Source organism: Bipolaris zeicola, assembly GCF_000523435.1.
Source record: "Bipolaris zeicola 26-R-13 unplaced genomic scaffold scaffold_206, whole genome shotgun sequence".
Lineage (NCBI taxonomy): Eukaryota > Fungi > Ascomycota > Dothideomycetes > Pleosporales > Pleosporaceae > Bipolaris > Bipolaris zeicola.
The window spans coordinates 1-21,472 of NW_006912255.1; the positions used below are offsets into that span (position 1 = coordinate 1).

At 51.4% G+C, this 21,472-nt stretch overlaps 8 protein-coding genes across 8 annotated transcripts; 5 read left to right on the top strand and 3 right to left on the bottom strand.

Annotated features, from left to right (window-relative positions):
• Positions 1-721: 721 nt before the first annotated feature.
• Positions 722-2,650, top strand: COCCADRAFT_40101 (uncharacterized protein; the record flags this gene model as incomplete). The annotated part of the gene is made up of 2 exons (XM_007717975.1): positions 722-1,993; positions 2,051-2,650. 2 exons carry the CDS (start codon positions 722-724, stop codon positions 2,648-2,650), a joined length of 1,872 nt encoding a protein of 623 aa, XP_007716165.1.
• Positions 2,651-7,463: 4,813 nt separating this feature from the next.
• On the top strand, positions 7,464-8,096 carry COCCADRAFT_106325 (uncharacterized protein; the record flags this gene model as incomplete). Its single annotated transcript, XM_007717976.1, has 2 exons — positions 7,464-7,505; positions 7,764-8,096. 2 exons carry the CDS (start codon positions 7,464-7,466, stop codon positions 8,094-8,096), a joined length of 375 nt encoding a protein of 124 aa, XP_007716166.1.
• A 1,607-nt stretch (positions 8,097-9,703) lies between these two features.
• On the top strand, positions 9,704-9,859 carry COCCADRAFT_106313 (uncharacterized protein; the record flags this gene model as incomplete). The annotated part of the gene is made up of 1 exon (XM_007717977.1): positions 9,704-9,859. One exon carries the CDS (start codon positions 9,704-9,706, stop codon positions 9,857-9,859), a length of 156 nt encoding a protein of 51 aa, XP_007716167.1.
• An 11-nt stretch (positions 9,860-9,870) lies between these two features.
• Positions 9,871-10,110, bottom strand: COCCADRAFT_40103 (uncharacterized protein; the record flags this gene model as incomplete). The annotated part of the gene is made up of 1 exon (XM_007717978.1): positions 9,871-10,110. One exon carries the CDS (start codon positions 10,108-10,110, stop codon positions 9,871-9,873), a length of 240 nt encoding a protein of 79 aa, XP_007716168.1.
• A 2,471-nt stretch (positions 10,111-12,581) lies between these two features.
• COCCADRAFT_40104 (uncharacterized protein) lies at positions 12,582-13,709 on the top strand (the record flags this gene model as incomplete). The annotated part of the gene is made up of 5 exons (XM_007717979.1): positions 12,582-12,648; positions 12,813-12,922; positions 13,089-13,211; positions 13,263-13,444; positions 13,622-13,709. 5 exons carry the CDS (start codon positions 12,582-12,584, stop codon positions 13,707-13,709), a joined length of 570 nt encoding a protein of 189 aa, XP_007716169.1.
• A 1,896-nt stretch (positions 13,710-15,605) lies between these two features.
• Positions 15,606-15,838, bottom strand: COCCADRAFT_8273 (uncharacterized protein; the record flags this gene model as incomplete). The annotated part of the gene is made up of 2 exons (XM_007717980.1): positions 15,606-15,642; positions 15,714-15,838. The coding sequence occupies 2 exons, from the start codon at positions 15,836-15,838 to the stop codon at positions 15,606-15,608; spliced, it is 162 nt and encodes a 53-aa protein (XP_007716170.1).
• Positions 15,839-18,513: 2,675 nt separating this feature from the next.
• COCCADRAFT_56700 (uncharacterized protein) lies at positions 18,514-18,927 on the bottom strand (the record flags this gene model as incomplete). The annotated part of the gene is made up of 1 exon (XM_007717981.2): positions 18,514-18,927. A coding segment is annotated over one exon (414 nt), but the record flags the coding sequence as incomplete, so codon positions are not given.
• A 177-nt stretch (positions 18,928-19,104) lies between these two features.
• On the top strand, positions 19,105-19,476 carry COCCADRAFT_29408 (uncharacterized protein; the record flags this gene model as incomplete). Its single annotated transcript, XM_007717982.1, has 1 exon — positions 19,105-19,476. One exon carries the CDS (start codon positions 19,105-19,107, stop codon positions 19,474-19,476), a length of 372 nt encoding a protein of 123 aa, XP_007716172.1.
• Between the last annotated feature and the right edge of the window lie 1,996 nt (positions 19,477-21,472).

Below are 21,472 nucleotides of genomic sequence, written 5' to 3' on the forward strand. Positions count from 1 at the left end.
ATAACTGGCGTGGTTGAGTAGTTATTTAGCAATATATCTGGGTTGCGCGAAAAAATATCGTATTGATGGTAATATCGTATTGAGCGTCGGCACTCGCCTGCGGCGAGTGTCAGCGCAGCTGACTTAGCTTAATAAGCTAAGCCTTGGCACGGATACTGGGTCCACTCACTTGTGGCTTATCTAATCGACCGTCACATGTTCGCGCGGCATTTGTGCAAACAACACAAACCCACTTCGCCGCGTCGCCGCGACTTTCGCCTTTCTGGCTGGCCCTGTTTGTTCCTCGCAGACAACAGCAAGCGCCAGCAACCCACATCAGGTGCGCAATAATTGTCTGCTGCCCCAATCCGTCCGCCAATTTTCTGCGTTGAATCCCAAACCACGCGCCCAGAGTGCGCTTCTCGCTGCCAACTGCGTCCCCAACATGACCCCAAACTGCACTTTTCGCCGCGACCCAAACTATGCATTGCTCCTCCTTCGACACACAAACCATGTCTTGGTCACGCCATTTGTCTACATGAGTGTCAAGCCAAAAACATGGCCACTTGAATACAAGAGAGCTCCATCTTCCATGCATGACCGAGTCGTTGTACTCTCGTAGTTCAGCTCGCATTCGCAGCCATTTCCGCTTCAAATCTTTGATCCAAACACTTACCATTGTGCATTGACAGCTCACTCGTACAACCGCAGGATCCGTCTGATGTCGGGGCAAGCAACCACGATGACGACAAACGCACCCTACTACCAAATGCGTTCCGGCCAGTTCGTTACCACGTCCAACAGCACAAACGCTGCACCGCCCCAATTCGTAGCCGAAGACGAAGAATATGATTTGGCTGGCCCCGCTGCTGTTACAGCGCCGCTCGATCATCATCTCAGCCCACATTTGTATGCGGAACACACTGCGCGACAGACGTCTGTCGACCATACACTTGAAGAGAATCACAATCTTGTAGAGTTGCTGGAGGCTGCCACAGCTGCTGGTCACGCTGCTCAAATTATGGATACAAGTGATACAGGTAGGACGACTCCTACATCACAAGGTAGGAGTAAAAGGAAAAGGCCGACTGGCTCTCCGGCTGCAGATTCCTCCCACAAAGCAGATGAACCCATGAATACCAGACGGAGAAGACTCGAAGGACCTACAGACCCTCGATTGCAAGGCGGTATCTGTGAAATGGGTGAGGATTTCGTCGATGACAATCCATCACCCTCCAGTGAGCGTCAATCCAGAAATGCTCGCGCTGCAGGTGTCCATTCTGCTGCTGCTCTCTTCCGTCGGTCTTCAGAGAGAACAGCTCGTAAACACACACGCCCGCCAATGTCCAAGCTATTCATCTCTCTTCGGCTCAGCCCTGAGAACTTTCTCCAACTTCAAGCGTCTGCCAAAGCATACATGCTTGACTCGTCACACCCCGAAAGACAAAGTTGCGTTGGCAATCGTGGCAAGGGAGACAACGATATGGTTAAACTGAGGCTCTTCAACTGTGTCCGCGACTTCTTGAGCAACGGGGTGGGCGAACAGTTCTTTGGTGAGCATGTGGAAAAGCCAGAGGAAAATGATACCATAGAAGCCGCTCGTGCGCTGGGAGAGATGGAGACGCCCGAGGCAAGTCCTCGACTCATTTGGCCAAGAGATGGTAACAAGATTATTGGTCTCGTCACTCCTCTCATGAGACGCATGGTCACGAACGAGCGACAACGACAGTATGCAATTGAGACGAGGAAAGGGGGCTCTAAGCAAAAAGAGAGGGAAAGCAGTGTCAAGGCTGTTACTCAGCAAGGTGGGAATCGCGACGAACACGAGCTCGAGCATCACTTGCAACCCGCATTCGATCCTAACCTGAGTCATCATTGCCGATATTCACAGACAATTCTGCCGTCATCACCGACATCTGTCGCTCTCGAGCAACGGTCATCACAGGACCAGGTATGTCTTGCGGATTTGGAACAAAAGACACATGACCATGCAACAATAGCTTTAAGTTCAAAGGTGCGTTGACCGCTGATTGTTTTTACCGTCGACATTTTGAGTGCTGACGCAGACCAGTTATCAAGGACGGGCACGGCCAATCCCAACCTGAGGCATATCAACATATTTCTTGTAAGGCCCTCATCTGGCACCACGTCAGACGCCAAAATCGGCGAGAGACGCATCACCGCCGAAGCGCAATCACACCTGGCCTGGTATGACTACAACGACTTTGTGAATGAGGCTGTCTCGCTATTGCAAACTGCTAAAGATAGTCATCCCGAACTAGAGTCGTGGATGGGGTCTCTCCAGGCACCAGACAACAACCTCCGCGGACTTGCGGCTGCTGCCAATGCACTGCAAACTGAGGATGTCCCTCAAGGGCCTGTGGCAATTAGCAAATGCACCGGAATGCCTCCAGCTGATGATGTGTCGGATGTATTACCACCCCCTGCCTCTGCAGCCGCTCTCCGTCCCACCATGGATAAATGCAACAATAGCGGCAGCAGGCTGCTCTCCCGCTGTGTCATCAAATCTATCGGGCCCGATGGGTGGCGCCATATTCGCAATGCTGACGACTGGTATAGCGTGTTGAGAGAAAAGGCGTTTGCCGTCTGGGCGGATGGCATCTGTAATGTAGTTGTTGAGTTGGTGGATCCGTCGGCCGTGGGTGGGTAAACTTTTGACACAGACAAAAGGGTTGGTGATGGATGCACATGATAGTTGACGGGTGCTGCATCGCGTTGTGCCGCATGAGCAGGCGCGCTACGTAGATTTGTGTTGGGCAGATGTCAAACAGCACTCACGAAGAATGAAGAGTATCGCAACTACCTTGTTTTTGCCGTACACCGAATCAAGTTACCTTATCATCACCATTTCTGTTTTATTTCATCTCTCAATTTTGCCTAGTTACTCACCTGTCCCACAAACATACACACCAGCATCCAAACCCGCGCTACCAAACAAAAAGGGCATCGGCATCATCCATGTGGCGCGGCATTGGCATACCAGGCAGGCAGGGGGAGGGGGGGGCTGTTATCAGCGTCTCGCCTCTGCCTCCACCCCAAACCCCCCCGAAAAAGGAAGAAAACGGAAGAGAGAGAAGAAGAAGAAGAAACCAATCTACCATAACGGGTAAGGCGTCCCCTTCCCCCCACCCCACCTCCCTACCCCCCCTTCCTTTAGCTCCCTCTTTCCTCTTTGGCGCCCACTGATTGACCACCCCACCAAGGTAAGTAAGAAAAAACAGCCAAGCCGTAGATTGTAGCGAACGTCGTTCGCCTGGCCTTGTGGGTGGGCCCTCGCCCTCCCCCGCCGCCCCCCGCCGCCGCCGCAGCTGCCCTTGCTTTCTTGCGTGAACGCTCAAAGGGACTTTTGGGGGGGGTTTTTTGCGACGGTTGCGGATTGAGGTTAGTGTTTGTGGGGCGGGGGGAGGGCTGAACAGGTTTTCTGGGGATGCGGCGGTTTTGGGAGATGAGTTTTTTTTTTATTTTTTATTTGAAGATAATGGATGGAGGTGTGTTGTAGGAATTGGGGGGGGGGGGTGTTCTTGATCTGACTCTTTGGTTTTTTGCTTTTTGGGGAGGGGACGGCTGAGGTTGGTCTGACGATAGTGGGTTTTGGGGGGCAAGGGGGAGAGGAGGGGAAAAGCATGTGATTGTGGAGACTGTAAGCTAGTATAGTAAGTTGTTGCTCGTTTTTTTTTACACTGCTTTGTGTGTTGCGGGGACGAGTTTGGTTGTGTAGGTTGATTGCAAGCGACAGCGTAAGTTGCTCGTTGTGAGTTTTGCTTTTGTGCGGTTGTGATTGGATTGCGCAGAGCAGTTTTGGTGGAAGTGGATGTGTCACGCGGTGTTGTGTGGGTATGTTACACAAACGGTCATATGAGAGGCAGATTGTTACGTTTCTCCGGGGGAGTTTGGCTCGCTGTGAACTTAGTATGTCGCCAGCTGCTACCCGTGTGTTGCAGTCGAGAGCCGCGGGAGTCAGACAGGGGGTGTTGAATGCGGCGTTTCTGTGGGAGAATGCAAGTCATGCTTTGTTTATATACATACATCTGAAACTTGTGCCGTTTGTGTCAGATCTGAGTGTGGCGGGTAAGTTCCGAAATGTGATCTTGGTAGTTGCTGCAGTGTAACGCTGTGAGAATACTTGGAGGTTGATTCTGGGGAAGATGGGGTGTAAAGGGATGGTACTTGTTTTTGCAACTATGTCGTTGATTAAATAGCAAAGTAGACTTACTACTGTGAATCTGCAACTGCTTGTTATACCTAGGAATACGCGCCTTGGATCGCTAGCATTTGCGCAGCATGTGATCTACTACATAGGGTTTCCCTTCTTCGAGTAAAAAAAAGATATTTTTCCTACTGCGGTTCATACGCGCACATGTATAGTACATCACGGCATGCAACTACGCTGAATTGCACCTCTCACAAGCCTACGCTTTCGCTACTCAAACCCTAAGGTATCCATTGTCTCAAAATGACTATTTTCGCCCATACGAGAACCTTCACGCCCACTGTCCACCTATTTACTGTTTGCAGCGTCTCCGGTATAATCCACAGCTCCAAACTCAATTGAAGAAACGTACCATTTTCTCCGCATTCTTTAGGTCCGCTACTGTGTTTCATTCGCCTCTTGTCGCAGCTTAATCCGATCAAGCGAAGTACTAATCAACGGACCGCAACTATATCATTTACGCAAACGCAGACAGGGTCGTTGGAGCTGGTGGGGGAAAAGAAAGTTGGGTTGGATAGGGAACTAGAGGGTTTGGTCGGGTCAAGTAGAGTTTTTGGAAAGCGCGGACCAGGTGTCCGGTGTTGCATTTAGCGCGGAGTATGGAGGAGATCAGGTGGGGTTTGGGATTGTTAGGTGAGAGTCTGGATGAACTCTCTTTTGTTCTCTTGCTGAAGTGGTGTTGGATGAGGGGTATGCGGATCAGGTGAGAGAGGGATGGTTTGCCGAGGGCTATGGTTAGTCGGTGCATGTTCCAAGCTTATGAGGATGGTCAGGTGTCAAGGTATGTTTTTGTTGTTTTCCATTATTGTAGACTGTTCTTTTTCTTAGAGATGGTTATATGTTGGTCGATTTATTCGTCGGAGAGTTCGAATGCTCAAGCGATGAACGAGTATGAGGTCAAGGCCAGCTTAAAGGCGGATGTTGATGGATGTGGTTTGTTCCTGTCATCAAGTCTGCTGTTTCTTGCTTGATTCTAACAACATCTTCCATGACTCGACTTTCTGCCTGGGAATCCATGGCCAACACTGTGAATTGAAAAGAGTCGGGGACATGTCTCCGTTAGTTAGGTCGGCAGCTACTTTTTCTTTGTTGTAGTAAGGATAGCCTAGTGATCTACTTTGCTCGGCGTCTTGGCCCAGTGAGCCTCAAACGTTTCAGTATCGCATTGTGTTTGTCGCCCGCCCCATTATTCTCAGACGAGTGTGACTGAGGCAGCATCGGTCTTGGTTATGTGAATTGATGTCGGATATGGGCGGGTTTGAAAGGTTACGTCATCATCACACTGCATGATACATGGCAGTTGTCAAGACGCGCCGCATACGTGCATACGCAGGTTCAAATAGGAGTATTGAATTGTCGAGACAAAGGAGTTGGAGGCAGCAGGTCGGTTATCAAGCGTGCGACAGTTTAGCCGCCCCACGCGATGGTGTATGTATGGTCGTGCCGGGTTAAGCGCAACGTGTGAATGGATGCTGAGGAGGCGCATAACGCTCACCGATTGTGATAGCCGTTCCCTTGGGTTTCAGCATTGGCATTGGCGTGACTCTCTGCCTGACCCGGGGCCCAACTGGGCCCACCGATACGGCCGTGCGTCCACGTTGCTGACCACGTGGGCATGCAGGGCATGCATCCCATCTCGTTCAGTCCCATGCAAGCGCGCTTGGACAGGTTCAACGGCGCTATCGCGTTGAGACTCTCGACACGATACTAACGATCAGCGCTCGACGATGCCTTCTGGTCGAGTAAGCTGACTGCACGCAGTCCATTTGGGAAGCTGATCGGACAATCTTTGACTCATTTGGAAAACACGGGATCGAACAATAACAAGAGATGAAGAAAGAGGCATCGGGCAGGGGCTAAGACCGCAGAAAGGTGGGTTGGTGATATCAGCGCAAATGCAAAGTAAACGGCAAATCGTCCCGCGGCATCATTCGGAGGCGTACAGATGACATGTCCAGGGTCTTGGACGAACCCAGAGCGGCTCATTACGACATGACGTTGGTTGATAGCTGCTATTCTGCCGATGACCAAGGGCATGGGCGAGCTGAATAGCTGGGTGCTAGCGACTAGCTGCAGTGGTTTAAAGGGGGGATCTAGGTGCACTTTGGAGATGGCCAGAGAAAAAGAAAAGAAAGCACTCCGCCTCGACTGACTGGTGTTGATGCCAATGGATTGATTGAGTCGTTGGGACTGGGGCTGGCCAGCCCATGGAGACAGGAGGTTCTGCAACCTACTTAGTCATGGAGCAACCAAGGGGTGATTGTGTGTGGTTGCAGGAGGGCCTTTTGCGATGCGGGCCGTTGATGGGGCACCACCACTCAGACGCGCCCTCGCACACGCGTACCAGTGGGTTTCTCCCACCCCCCAGGGTACCAAGGCCGGTAGCGGCGGCCAAAGTGGGTTCCCGCACAAGGAAAAAACGTGGCCGAGACGCTGTAAAGGCTGTAAGTGGGCTGTAGCCTGTCATGGCCATTTGGGTACTGTACTTAGTCATGACGCCTGTGTGCGTAAGTACTTCCATACGAGCGACCGGGATTCACACGAGAGCAACCGCAGAGACGTGGTATGGGCTGGCTGGACACGAGTCTGTATGCACACACGAATAGAGTTCGTGTCACAGCGATCAAGAGACTGTTGCTTGCATGCATTGCACTGCATTCGTGGAGAGATTGTGTCGATGCATGACTCCTGTCTTTATGTCACTGTGTGCGTGCCATGCCCCCCACACACACACACACACTTGGGACATCAACACCACAACACCAAGACAAGGCCTGCGTTTTCTCTCTGATGCTGCCAAGAGAGAGGGGGCATTGTATCTATGTGTATACATACGTACATGGATATCGTGTGCACAGCAGCGTCTGATCCCGCCGGCGTAACCTCTGGAACCTTTTGGCTAGCATGCCCCCCCTGCTGGTAGATCTTGTCTACTCGGGCCACTCCCTTGCCCGTCTGGGTCCTTTGAAACAAGCGAGGCGCGACGCTGGGCCAGCACAGGGCGGCGGGCTTTGTCGACGTTCCATCTGTTGTCGCCTTCTGTTCACCAGGTAGCGGTCTACTCTCGAATCCATCTCTCCCGCTCCGGTCTTTGCCGTCACCGCTGCGTCTCACACTTGGCGTGGTATTAGTAGGGCGCCTGTCCCCCCCCCAAACCACTTCTGTCACCACTACTGTCACTACCACCATTTGCTACTACATACCACCAAGTCATTCCCTACCGCCCTCGACTGCCAACTTTTCAGCCCGCACCATGACAAACTCCCTTGAGTCTTCACGGCCCATACTTGCCAACGTAAGCCATTTTCCCGTCCCTACGTACCCACTGCTCGTTTCAGACATGCCCTAGTCATGGCCGGTGCGTGCCTATGGACCACCTGCACTCTTGGGCCCAGTATACTAGTCCTCTCATCCCCTCTGCACTTTTCTTGCACTTGCTCTTCTTCCCACATCGCTCCCGCTTCCCTCCCAAACCTTCACCGCAACCACAGCAATACAACACCGTCCCTTCAACATGTCGCAACAAGAACAGTCTAACGACAAGAAACCCCAGAGCACCGCCAAACGCGCCTCCACCCGCATGTCCACCTACAGCGCCGCACCCACTCTGACTCCCTCAATTGCGCCCTCGCACCTCTCCGAAGCCTCGTCAACCGCCGGCGATCCCAAGTCGCAGGACATCAAATCATGGAACGCCGGCTTTAACCGTCTCGAGGACAAGCGCCTAGTCCAACAACGATACGCCATGAGCAACGAGAAGACAGACGACATGAGCAAGCTGGCCCTGGGTGCTAAACTTGATCGCGCCCTCGGCCGACGCATGTCGGGCCAGGACGCCGTCTTCCGACCGAGAGCCATGAGCGAGAAGAAGGAGGTCCAGGCATAGACATGCACATACCAGACGAAACTGTTACTCTGCGCCTTGAACACACATACATACCACGATTCGATATCCCACACTGGCGGTTTCCAACCTACCGCCCAGCATTTCTTCGCCCCGATGTCGGCGTTTCTCAAGCGTCTCGGTGCCAATACCTATACTCCACCAGACACATGTTTTTTTTCGGGGGAGGGTTGGACATGTAAATGAATGCCACGGCATGACGCATGCAAACTGGCATTCCCATCTGTCGCTGGTTGCAGATTTGACTTAGCGCGGCATATACATCGGACACGGCGGACCATGGTTGCTGCCCGGTGCTACCGAGCCAGGACGTTATCACCAGGTTCGCAGGGCATTTGGTAGCATGGACAGGGGACTGGACGGGGAGACTGGGGCTCGACATTACACCTATGGCGTTATACCTTTTCTCCGCACTACTAATCTCTTTTTTTCTTGTTTTCTTTTTTTTCTCGCTTGTTTCCCCCTGTTCCCCGGGTGGTGTGGGGTCACGGCTATGTTTTCTTTGCCTTTTTATTACCATGTTTCTGGGGTTCTTCACCTTACGTACATGCACCTTGATATCAAATGAACAAACCGGCCGTCTCAACGCTCCTACCCTCACATGGTGGTGAATGTAATTTGAAGTAAGTGCATTCACTCGAACTAACTTTGTATGCATCATTAGGGAAACATAGCCCAAGGAAATAAAATCCTAATTCCCGTCCCAATCACTTGACATTTACAAATAAACTTTACTACCATCTTCCCATCTCCACTTTTAAAAAAAGCCACGCCGATCACCTTTGCCTTCCTAAACAACTCATTCCCAGCGCCTCTCCGCCCCTTCCCATTTCAGAATCCACTTTCCAAGCTTCCCCCCCGATCTCACCCTGTAGATCCCAAATTCAAACCAGATTCAATCCGAATTCAAATCCAATACACTCTACCACCCTAAGTGGCAATAAACGCTAACCACAACCCCGTCTTTCTTTTTTTTTTTGGGGGGGGGGGGGGGCAACTTGGGTAACCCCCTTCATCGCTACAAGTTTCCTTGAACGGTAAAGGTTTAAGATTTGCATATATCGTAGCCTATGGCAAAAGAAAAGAAAAGATTGAGTCTGGTTGCTTTGAAAGGAGCTTGAATAAAAGGGCGAACGGGGGGTCAATATTTGGGTGGTTAGTGGGAAATTGTGGTGTTAGGATTGGTAAAAGGTATGCATGTATGTGTGTATGTGTGGATCTGTGTTATATTCGCATTTTATATAACTATATGGTAAAGTTTTTTTTTCAAGCGGTTAATAGTCTTGAGGAAAGGAGATCTGAATACTGCTGAATAGACTTTGTACACAGCTCTTTCTTTGGTTCCCAAATTAAAGTTCTAGGCTATCGTTCTTTCCAGATCGGGTAGTTGCAAGCGTGTAGTGGAAATGGTTGGAGCTCGGGGGAAGTATTCCAGATTGACATGTGCTTCCCCCTCTGGGATCTGAGATCTTGAAACGCTTTGAGGGTCTGCGGGCCGAGTTCAGCTCTTGAATGGATCGTGGCTGGATGCCGAATGGCCATGCTCACGCTATGATTTCTGTTGGGCGCCGCGAAGGTGACATCATCTCATGTCCAGCCCAAGTCGAATCTTGCGGACCAAACCCTCATCTTGTATATCTCACCCTCTTATTGAAACATGGCCAGAACTTCCACTCCCAATGCACCCATCTGTAACCCCCTTCTTCTTTCCTCCCCTTGACCATGTCTGGCCTCCATCTCCGTGAGCGATAGCCGCTTACCAGAATCGTCCGGTCTTCCTCCTCTCATTTGCCAACTCCAGCTGTTCCCGTATCCCCCTCAATTCACTCCTGTGATTCTGATGCATCTCCTCCAGCAACGTTGCGTGCTCCTTCTTTAGCTGGACAAACTCCTCTTCAAGCTTCTCGTGCCATGGATAGAGAACGAAGATTTGGAAGCATAGCGCAGACGATCCGATGACAAAGTTTGTCAAAGAAAAGGTTTTTGTTATCATCATTTCAACGTGCCGAAAAATCTCGGGCCGGTATAACAAGCGTTTGGATAGCGACTGGCAATCTGCCAATGTTGCAATGCGCAAGGAACAAAATAAATACGAGGTCTGTGGGGCCGTCGATGTATATTCAAAACAGTCCGAAAGTGCAGAGAGAATGAAAGTGGTCCAAGATGGCCCAGGAGAGGAACGTGTAACCCGCCAGGAAGGAGAAGAGAACCTCAAAAGATGAACGCGCGTGAAGAGAAAAAAAAGGACAATAAGATTTAAAAACAGCCGAACTACCAAGAAATCTGATACTTAAAGTAGCTTACCGCTCTGAAAAAACAGCCCATTCATACAGTCACATGGAAAGCTGATCCCATACTTCCACGTTGTCCCGGGCTTCAAAGTGGCATGATGGGTTTCCCTTTTAGGCCAAAAAGGACTAAGGCCCGATGGAAAATCAGACCACAACACGAAACGAACGGCACCTGGACCGTAGGTGTGCTGCCGCGTCACCAGAGGTCGTGTGCCTCTTATTGTTAAAAACAACTCAGATTGATTGCGAATAGAGAGCTGGCACATGGACTGTGTGTTGCGGGTAAGGCTAGCAGAGCCGGACACCTCGGGTACTATAAGAGCGTGCGGAAATGAGGGCTGTCATACAAGGGTGGCGACGACTAATGTAGCGTCTCGATACTGGGTCGTTGGCATCTTGCAAGCTTGTAGTCTACGTGAATGCCATTATAGCTCTGCACTGGAAGACGGTGATGAGTTGGCTGCTCGAGTATGCCAAATCAGATAAATGGTAGGAGTAAAGATCACGTGCCGGGCATCATCACTCTGGACCCTGAGACCATGCTTCCGACAGCCAAATCCTTCTGCGTCGAAGAAAAAAACAGCAACAATGATTTGGTGTTCTGCTTCTGAGATCTTGACAAGAAACGTGACATGTCACCATGAGTCAAGTTCCAAGAATCTGGTATGCGATCGATGCCAGGATAGGTAGATCCTTTTGAAAGGTACCCACCCAAGGCGATATACTTAGTACGGTTCCAAGACATATATAATACTAGACCAGCGACCCTAGTATACAAGACTACAATACTTCGTCAGTATAAAATATGGCTAGAGATGCGAGCGTATAGGACACGAGTATAGCTTTATTGTATACTGTGTAATGTCCGTATACTAGACGGTATAGTATACTCAGCCCTCTCACCTCGGATACGTACGGACTTTAGACAGCCCTATCATGGTCCGAATATCATCTTATCGCGCGCAACAAGAACAGTAACACCTCTGCACGACTCCGCGACTCGTAGGCTAAGCACGTACATGCCCACCCCTCTTCTCACTCCCGCGCCCAACACCATGCCCCTCCACACCTCATCCTCACATGCGCTGCAAAGCCCACAAAACATGAACTGCAACACAAACACACTACCAAAACTCTCCACAAACCCGGGAAACCGTACATGCTTACTTATGTTACATCCAACCCCCCTCCCCCTTCTGATCTGGTAGGTAAAGCGTCCCACGTATTCCCGAATATTAAAACAGGCGGTCCGGTACGGGAAGGAATCGCTTACTGTGTACACGCCGATTATGCTTATATGACACCGGTGCTTACATTGCCGAAGGAAAGAATCCGAGTGAGGAGGGGGTTTATATCCGAGGTCGGACTCGGGGATGGAGAGGACACGGTCCATCAAGTAAGCGCAGCGGGTAAAGGTACGGCAGTGGAAAAGTGGCTTGGTAGGGCTGGGATGTTTGTAGAGTGGAGTATCTGCCAAGTCCCTGAGTTTGCGTGCTGTTGCGATTGGTAATAAGCATGCACTTTGGTGAAGCGGTATTCGGAGTGTTGTTTTTTTTTGAATATGTGGTGGATTGTTTGCTTCTCATCTGAATAGGTAACATGAGAAAGACTCGTTTCTCATCCCTTTTGTCGGATATGGATCTGATCAGAAGTTATGTGGTATAGGCTGCTTTACTTCACGCAAATAAGGTTTCTGTAGCCGCTCGACCGGATACTTGGGGACTATATACATGTATTTGGAATCATTCTGATCCCTGACATGAGTAATTCCAGACTCGATAAGCAACTCATGCAGTGTCAGCAAGTCTCTCTGCACAAGGCCGGCGGCTTACCAATTGGTAGGAGCACCTGCTATGTAGCTTTCCGGCTTCACCAAGGACCCGTAGGTTAAGGTGTTTTGATGCACCCATGTATGTAAAATGTACCATGGCGTATATTAACGGATGGAAATGTCAAGGCTGTATGCATCACTGTCACTTCCAACTGGCCAATCGAACAGAAACCAACGGACCTTTTCTTAGCGAAGGTTTTTCGAACCCCAATCTTACCAAGATATCCGACCTAGGCCGATTTTCCTCTTTCCCGGACTGCACTTCCAAAATCCCCCCCGAGAATGCCTCACGTAACTCCATGTGCTGAGTGGGGTTTTCATGTCACTTGCCCAGGTTGGTATAACATGGTTGTCATTGTGAAAAGAATCACAGAGGCTGCAGTGAGGTTTGGTAATATTTTAAGTTCACCGGGTTTTGGAAATTGATACAATGATGTCCCCGTTCAGTGCGAATCCCTCGACTCCTTGTGCCAAAATTGGCACTCTAACGCGGGAAGGAAGAGATGATTTGAAGTCCAGATCCAGCAAATATCACGTATGACTGTGTTACACCGGTTTTTTTTTCAATCAAAATAGTGATATCCAACTGGTCGGCACGATTGAGTCATATATCAAACTCCAGAGCATCATTCCCTATCCCTCTCGTCTCTGGTTCCAATGATGGCAAGGAGCTTTCAAAACCGTACGTGTAGGAGGGCATTTTGACCGAATTGCTGAACAAATTTACTTGGTGACTACTGCATATTACCTATACCAACAACCAGGACATCACAAAGATGAGAAGTATTTCCTGGTCTCGAAACCCATCTCACGCCTATGGGACTTCAGCGGCTATACGCAATATAATTACAGTGGGCCATCTCTTCGAAAATATTTAATTACCAAGCCAACTCAGAGGTCAACAAAGTGCCGCTGAAGAATTGGGAGCAGCAACATGGCCCTATTAAGAATAAGGATATGGATTTCACTAACCGTGTGACATGAAATCTGAACGACTCCCTGACACCCAACAACAACAACGTGAAGTACTACATCCATGGCCATGACCTGCTTTCCAACAACACCAATCAGTCATCTGCGGCTGAAGACGTGATCATAGCCATTGACATCACGTGCAGCTCAGCATGTGGCATTTCAGCTAACCCAATACGAAAGCGCGCTGGCATTACGATGGCCGCGCTTGGAGGCCAACCGCAGAAGAACACGAAGCAGGCCAGATGTGGCACCACGAGGACTGACTACTTCGATTGGGGGGCGACGTCCGCGACATGGCAAGACATGTCATCGCCAACCTGACGAGCACGCCCGATGAAAGCCGCTCGTCTCGATAACACGGAGTAACACGAAGCTCGATACGAGCGTGGCTGGGAAGTCTTGTCGCCGAGAGTACTTGGTTGGACAGGAACCTTTTTTATCATTGGTAGTGTTACATTGTACTATCCGGCTATCCGTAGCCGGCGACCTCAGGTTTGAGGAGAAAAGGATCAACGAACGAGGTGGAGCGATGGGAAAGGGGGGGGGGGGCTTCACTCAAGACTTACTGATTTACCTGCTTTGATACACACGAAACTTACACTTTTTTCCTTTTGCTCTTCTGGGCTTTGGGACATCTAGTTTGACGCAGTACAACTACCTTGTATAGTAATCATAATCCATACTCCAAGAAGAAGAAGAAGAAGAAGCTGCGATGTCACATTACTTCCAAGTCTTGACCATATTAACCTGTTTTTTTATGCCTACAAACCTCGTATCGCGCTCTCTCTCTCTCTCTTGCTTCCCTTAGGCAGTTTTATTCTCGATTCCCCAATACAATCCACCATCATCATCTCCTCCTGACTCGCCCGCATGACACCACACATGCACATACACAAAGCCGACTCCGTATCAACTCGCTAGCAAACCAACCAAACCCCCCTTCCCCTCGTCATTCTGCATCACGAATCCACCTTCCCAATTACCCCCATCTCGATGCAACGAAATCTCGATTCCACTAAAAAAGAAGAGAGAGCGGAAGAGAGAGAAAAAAACGACTAAAAGCAATCTTCGATGTCAAAAAAAAACAAAGCTAAAAGTTGAGAGAGCCTCCTAGTATACCGTAGACAATAGTTTTGTTACTCTACTAACCCCCAACAACAACAAGCGCGCCGCGTCACGCCCCTTCCCCCTTCCTCTCTTCCTCACCTCGTATACCCAAACCCTACCGCACTCATCGGCCGATGCCCGGCAGTTCAGCAACCACCGCACACCAACTTACAACATACATATCACTCGCAAAGAAAGAGAAGAGAAGAGAAAAAAACGCACCTCGGCACATGATCTCTCCTTCCATCCTCTCTCTCCGCGCAAGTGGTGCCAAGCCCCTAAACCCATCCATTGATCACTAAACATAATAATAAGATAGGTCAAGTAGATTAGGGAAGAATAGAAATCTCCCGATGCCCTGCATGAAGCACTGACACTATTAAGCTATGGGGGTCGGGGGTTGGGCAACTTTTTTTAAGCGTTGCATCCAACGCTTCATATTGCGACCGCGCCCCCCACTCTTGCTTATGCACGGCATTTGGGTTTACTGGATAACTTGAGAGCTACTGGATTTGGTATGTATTTCGGGTGGAGTGGGAGGGGAGGGGAGATACGATGGGTAAGGTAGGCGGGTAGATGTTGTTAGACACGTGCGTAGGTGCGTGCGTGTGTGGGCACAGACGACTAGTAGGCTCGGGAAAGCGGAGTTAATGTGTCCCCATACATAGGTCCTTTTTTTTCTTGCTTAAGAAGTTGTTGCATAAACAATGCGTGATGCATATGAAGACTTTGATCGCGACGTGAAGATAAGAAATGCGGATGGTATGCTATGGGCTCAGAAACAAAAAAAACTGGATTTACTCGGGGCAGCAATGTGTTGGGCAAGGCTAAGAGGAGAGGTTTACGGGTTGCTGGGTAAAGCGGCCGGATGTAGCGCCTAGAATTAAATAATAGAAGGATCGTTACTTTTTCTCTTGTCTTGTTCTTGCGACATCGTGTGGATTACTCGACATGGTAGTGCGAGGGGGAGAAGGTGAGGAGAGGACAGATGCGGAAATAGAAGGGCCCAGACCGGTGTGGAGACTTGTCGTTTGCGGAAAAAAAGAGAGTCAGGTTCATGCGGGATGCGTAGCGCAAGGGCAAAACAAGGGAAAGAAGCAAGGCCGTTTTTTTCTTGCTTGCAGCCTGGTTTTTTTTTCTTGCGTAACTTGGTCGCTAGAGCAGATCTGATCTAGAGAACTGGGGAGCTAGCGAACTTGGCCTTATCTAAACTCCGGCGAGTTGAGGCGTTTGTGAAGTGGTTTGAGGAGCTGAATGGTGTGTTCTCGACGTGCATCGTACCGCATGCTAGAGAGCGAATAAGGTTGGTGGGAGCAGCTTACATCTAGGGTTGGTGAGAAAGAAAACATAATGGCAACGCGGGCTGTTTGAAGGAAGCGTAGTGATTTTTTTTACTTTACCCGGGGTGCTGGGACCTGTTCGTCATCGTCGATGGCAGATGGTTGTGCATCGGCACGGGTTGGTTCCCGTTGCAGATCAAGACGGAAGCGTGGATGCGGCGGTTTGACCTTTACGACCATGATGCCTGTCCATCTCGATTGCCCTTTTAAAATCGGCAGAAAGAAAAGGACGGAAGACGCCCAAAAACAGTAGTCAAACAGCGGCAGGGCAGGTGGGAAAAAAAGGTGCGCACGGACGGCGGGAAATAAGATGCATCCACATCGGACACGGGAGATCTTCGATGGCCGCCTGACATCGTCGATGTGTCAAAGACGGAGACTGTGCGCGGGGTCACCAACGCCAAGAGGGTTTGGGGAAAGGCCCCAACTGTCATGATTTGGAGGAAAAGGCATTGGACGGGTGACGCGATAGGGCTGCGCGTTTGCATGCTTGTTAGTCAAGTGAGGCGACAATGCGTACACTCGGCAATGATGTGATTTGGCGACCGAGGGAAATGTCACTGCAGGCTCCGACACAATTGAGATCCCATGACGGCACATGTCGCAAGCGCCGCGCGAGGAGAGAAGAAAAGAGTGAGGTAGAAATGACAGCGGAGGGATGATACCTGTTGAGCCCAGGAAACTTCATCGCAAGATCTCGACACATGCGAAACACACTTGTGTGGTTGTGTTTCCCCTCTTCTCGCCATCGTTATCCCCGCACGCGTAACCAAAGTTGTGGGCATTAGCGGATCGATAAACAGGATCTCGATAACCTAATAAGGTTTTCTTTTTGGGGAACACCAGTAGACAAAGCTCCCGCACACGCATATACCAAACTGGCCCAGCGAACCTTGTTGCAACGAAGTTTGTCTGGAGAGAGGGGCAGGCAGCCAACGATGCGCTGCGGAGAGGCATCTGACACCAACATTGGACACTGGATGCCTTTGTCCTGGTTGGGCAGTTTGATTGCGATCCCGCGATCTCTGGCTCAAAGTCCGGGTCAGCAAAAAACCTGCATATTGGATGTGCATGTGTATGTGTGTGTGCGTGGTGGGCGTGCGTGAGCAAGCGAGTGGGAGGGGGTCAAGAAAAGATGGGTAGTTGATTAAACACGGCTCCCAATCTGCACCAGAATCAGCCCGTCACGCGAAAGGGCAAAGGCTTTTGTCGATTGCAGGGCAAGCGGGACGATGATGGTGGCGTCGCATGCGCACAAACACCCCACTCTTTTTTCTCTTGTCGATGGAAGCAAAAGGGTGTCAGGATCGCGATGGGGATCGGATTTTGCACAATTGCCATACCCACAATTAATCTGGGCGGGCGATCTCATCAGGCCAATTACGTGCATGTGGAAAGGGCGATTGCGCTTAGCGAACGCCACCTTGGAAGAAGGGACGTGTTATGTAAGTTGACTTTTGCGCGTGCTCCGTGCCATCATCCCCCCTTCGCCGTCTACACCGGCGACCAAGATAACTGCCTGCTACCACTACCGCGCCCTGCTCAAAGTCTAACGTTCCGGCACAATAAAGATGTGGTAGTGCGATCAGCGGCGAGCATTGTACATCGGCGATGGAAGATGCAACACGGAGGTGCGACTCTAGACTGTAGCAGGCAAACATCTACACGCCCTGCACGGCAACCTGTGTACGTACGTACGTATGTACGCCATTACAATTGATGAGGGACTGGGCGCGGAGAATAGAGTGAGATCAACGTGGGGCCCTATGACGGGAGTTGGACGCCAGACGCCGACCGGTGGGTTGCGCGGGGGCGAAGAATGTTTTACAATGCCTTGATTCTGACGTGCCTGATGGCATTCAATATTGCGTGTCCATCTGAAGTCGTCGTAGCCATTGTGAATCTTTGTCGTGGCTGCACACTGCTTGCGTCAATTCCAGCGACAAAGCGTTTAATCACCGTGACCGGCTCTTATCCAAATGCGGATGCGCGTGCATCGCATGCAAATATGTACATGGTGTATGAGTAGAGAGCGAGTAAGTATAGCTGGGGCAGCAGCCGTTGGAGGTTTAGTGTGCCTGTCCCCCCATGTATGCGACTGTGAAGTTTCCAGCAATCGGCGGATGCTGTGTGGACATTGGACGGGGGCTTGGCAGGTACTAGTTGTTCCCTACTGACAGCCTATCACTTCACCCCGACACCAGGCGTACCACTTGCACACACACTGCCGTGCCGGCTCACTTGCCCAACGACGACAATGCAATCAATCAATCAATCAATTTGAACAGTACTTGACACAATCTCGTATACAATGACAAGGGGGTATCATATTTCTCTCGTTCTCTCATCGTCAAACAGGCCGGCTATAGTGCAGCGTGATGCTGCAAAGTCCAGCTCTATGTACATATAGTTGGCTTGGCGCTCAATGCGCCCATGTCCTCCCTGTCTCGTGCAGATGCAGATAGCAGCAACCAGATATTGGGTACCAGCTGATGGGCACCAATATACGCTGCCAACGCTTCTTCCCCTCTTTCCTCTAACCTTGATTCCCTTCTCGGGCCTCTCTAGTGGCGCTTCATAATCATGCGCTCGGTCCTATTTCCTCGGTGCCAATGTTTTCCAAGCTACGGCTGAACGTGCAGGTGGCAGTGTCAGTGATGGGTGATAGTGATAGTCGCAGTAGTGTCGGGCGCCTTGATAGCACAGTCGTGTGTGCATGTAAGAGTGTTTGTGGTAAAGGAGCTGTCGAGCCATGCAGGTGGGTGGGTGGATGGATGTATCCAGGCAGTGGAGCAGCGGCCTAGCCGCGTCGGCGTACTTGTAGCGGACAGTGTGGGGCGGCCAGGGGACAAGCTTCAGCCAGCGCTGTAGCCAGTCATCCTAGCGCAGTGGCTGCAGTAGTAGCGGTTGGTGCCAATCTGGTACATGTTGGCCAGGCACTGGCGGCGGCAGCGGCAACAGGACAGCGTTGATGGGGGTGTGTAGCTGGAACTGGACGCCGAGCTGGCCGAGCTGTTGGACGAGGCACTCGAGGCGCGAGGCTGTGGCTGGAGAGGATCTGGCGAGGGCCGGTGGGAAGCGTCGGTTTGCAGTTGCAGCAGACGCGAGGCGTCGGCGTCGGCGGACATGAACGACAGAGGGCCTGGACGGAAGGCCAGCAGTGGGTTGGCGGGGTCCGAAGGGGTGCAGGCCTGGTACTCGGACACGGGGCTGGTCGAGGGCGTCTCTGCAGAAAAGTGTGCGGCGGGCAGGATGCTGAAGTAGCAGAGGGACGGGGTGGTGGATAAGGTTGTGGACAGGTCGTCTGAAGCGAGGTGATGTGCCGTCATGGTATGTCGAGGTGGATGTCTTTGTGCTCTTGGATGACGGGGGGTGTGAATCAGCGGACAGTACGAGGGATCGCAGCCGGGTAGATATATGCTCGCACAACACATCGGGCCATGCACATGGGCCAGGGCCAGACGAGCAGCGATTGGCATGTGGCTGGGCATGCGACTGCGACAGTGCCGGGCGCTCCCAAGCACAAGGGCGACCAAGGGCGACCCAAGGGCAACTCACACGGCCTGGCTGCCTTGGGTTGCCGGCTGAGCGAGGGCGTGCAACTGGCGATCCAGGGTGTGGTCTCGATCGCGGCCTCCCTTGCACCGCCGCCCAATGGGCCCCGAATGCCCACCTGCCCTATGTCCGCCGTGTCCCCGCGCCCACACACCCACTCACTCACGCTGTCTGCTACTCTTTTGCTAGCACCCTCTGCTAGTCTGCTAGTCGCCATCGAGATCAACCACATCGCCGCTACCTCTGATCGCATCCACAACTGAAACTGAACATGTGCACGCTTGCAGCTTGTTCCCGCCCCAGTGCGCTGCCCACTGCCACGGGCGTTTCGCCCTCCGGACCACGTCGTCGCCGTTGCCGTCGCTGTCGCCGTCACGTATTACCGGCTGCTTACGGCTGACTGTGTACACTACTTACTCCACACCATCTATGCCACTGACTGACGGACTGAATGCGCGTATGCGTGCCTGACACAGCCCCCCCGCTGCCTATCTGTTGCTCAGCAACCCACGGCTTGCGCAACCACCGACCGCAGCCATCCGTCGCATCCTTATACAAAACAGACTTAATCAACTCACACACATGCCGCAACCAGGAACGCCCGCTTCGCCCACTGCTCCGGAGTAACGCGCGTATGTCTACTACTGTACTGCTACCCACACCCCCTCCTCTCCGCTTGCCGAGCCCACCGACCCTTCGTCCAACACCACCTGCCCGTCGACACAACCCGTTCCCCATGCGGTAGTTTCTCTCCTAGCCATGGATTCCAGTTCGCACCGCGGACTTTGCGACCGCTATTCTCGCAGCCTGTGGTTGCGAGCCCATCGTCGGTCTCTTAGCGGGCCGAACCGTTGGCTCGCGGTCTAGATCCACGGCCGTGAACACCAGGTCACGTTGCAGGAACCACCTTGAACATGCCAGGCCCCTGCACTATGCCTACTTAGCACTGCCTTAGCAGCAGGCAATCAAGTCAAGACTGGACGCGCTTCTCTACCCATCCATTGCTTGCATACACATCTCCCCCAGCTTTTGCACCTACCTACCTACCCGCCCGCTGCTCCATGTTATGCAGGATCCCCTAACCACCCTGTCCTGCTCAAAACGGATCAATCCTCTTCCATATTTCACCGCTTCATCAAACATGCAACCGTGCCAGACATGTCCCCCGGCTGTCTGCCACGGCGTTTCAAAGAGCACGGCACAAACGGCACTCTACCCATGGCGCCGCCGGTCTAAACCTTGCCTCACATCTCGGAGGGATTCTGCGCAGTGATACTCGCTCGTTGCGTGTTTGAATGTCGACGTGGACCTGCATAAAGGCGCTCTCAGCAGTTGACCTTGGGTCGCAATCATACTCCTCAGGGTGCGCCTTCAACCGTGCGTTGCATGACCTAGCCCTGCATGCCCTGTGCAATAATGCCTCTGTTGAATAACTTCCACCTGGTCCAAAGCAAAACAGCGCACCATCTTGTGGCAACCACTCATTGGAGCGTCGCCCGTTATCGTCCTCTGCGCCCCTTTTCCCTTGAAAAGTCTGTGCATGGGACCGCCTTATATGTTTTTGGTACAGGATCTGCCTCGCCTTGTCCGAACTGGTAGGCTTTTTCTTTCGTGCCTAGCCACTATCCACCGAGAGCGCTCCTATCGAAACTATATATGGTCCGATCTGAGTCTTGCATTAACACAAAGTTTCCGGCAGTTGACGGGTCCTAGCAAACACCATAGTCTTGGCCAATTTGCCTATTCCCGGCCAGGAATATGCTCTTGCTTTTTTTCTCAGGTCATAAAAAAGCAAGTCAAGAGGTAGACGTGGTTCTTTGTGGTTCGAACATGCACAATGCACATCGTTCCTCTGGACCATGTCTTGGTTATAGTAGCGTACTCAAACGTGCTCAGAAATGTCTGGTACACGATGCACCAGAGTTTTGCTCGACATGCAGTAGAGTGAATAAGCAAACAAAGGAGCCACAGTTGCAACTCCCTCTCTTTCTCATTCTAGTCTACCGCCAAATGGGCACACATGCGCTGACTACGAGCTGGCGTACAGCAGAATGCATGCAAGCCCATTCACACCCGTTTCCTCTAATGCACCGGCTTTGGACATGTCTCCCCGGTTCAATAGAGTACATACATATACATCGTGCAAATGTGTTGATGTAGAGTAGCGGGGACAATCACATGACTGCATCATGGGCTAGGCCTAAATGCCTCCCGTTGTCCAAACGTTGTTCATTGGTGGCTTGACGGTGACGGTCATGT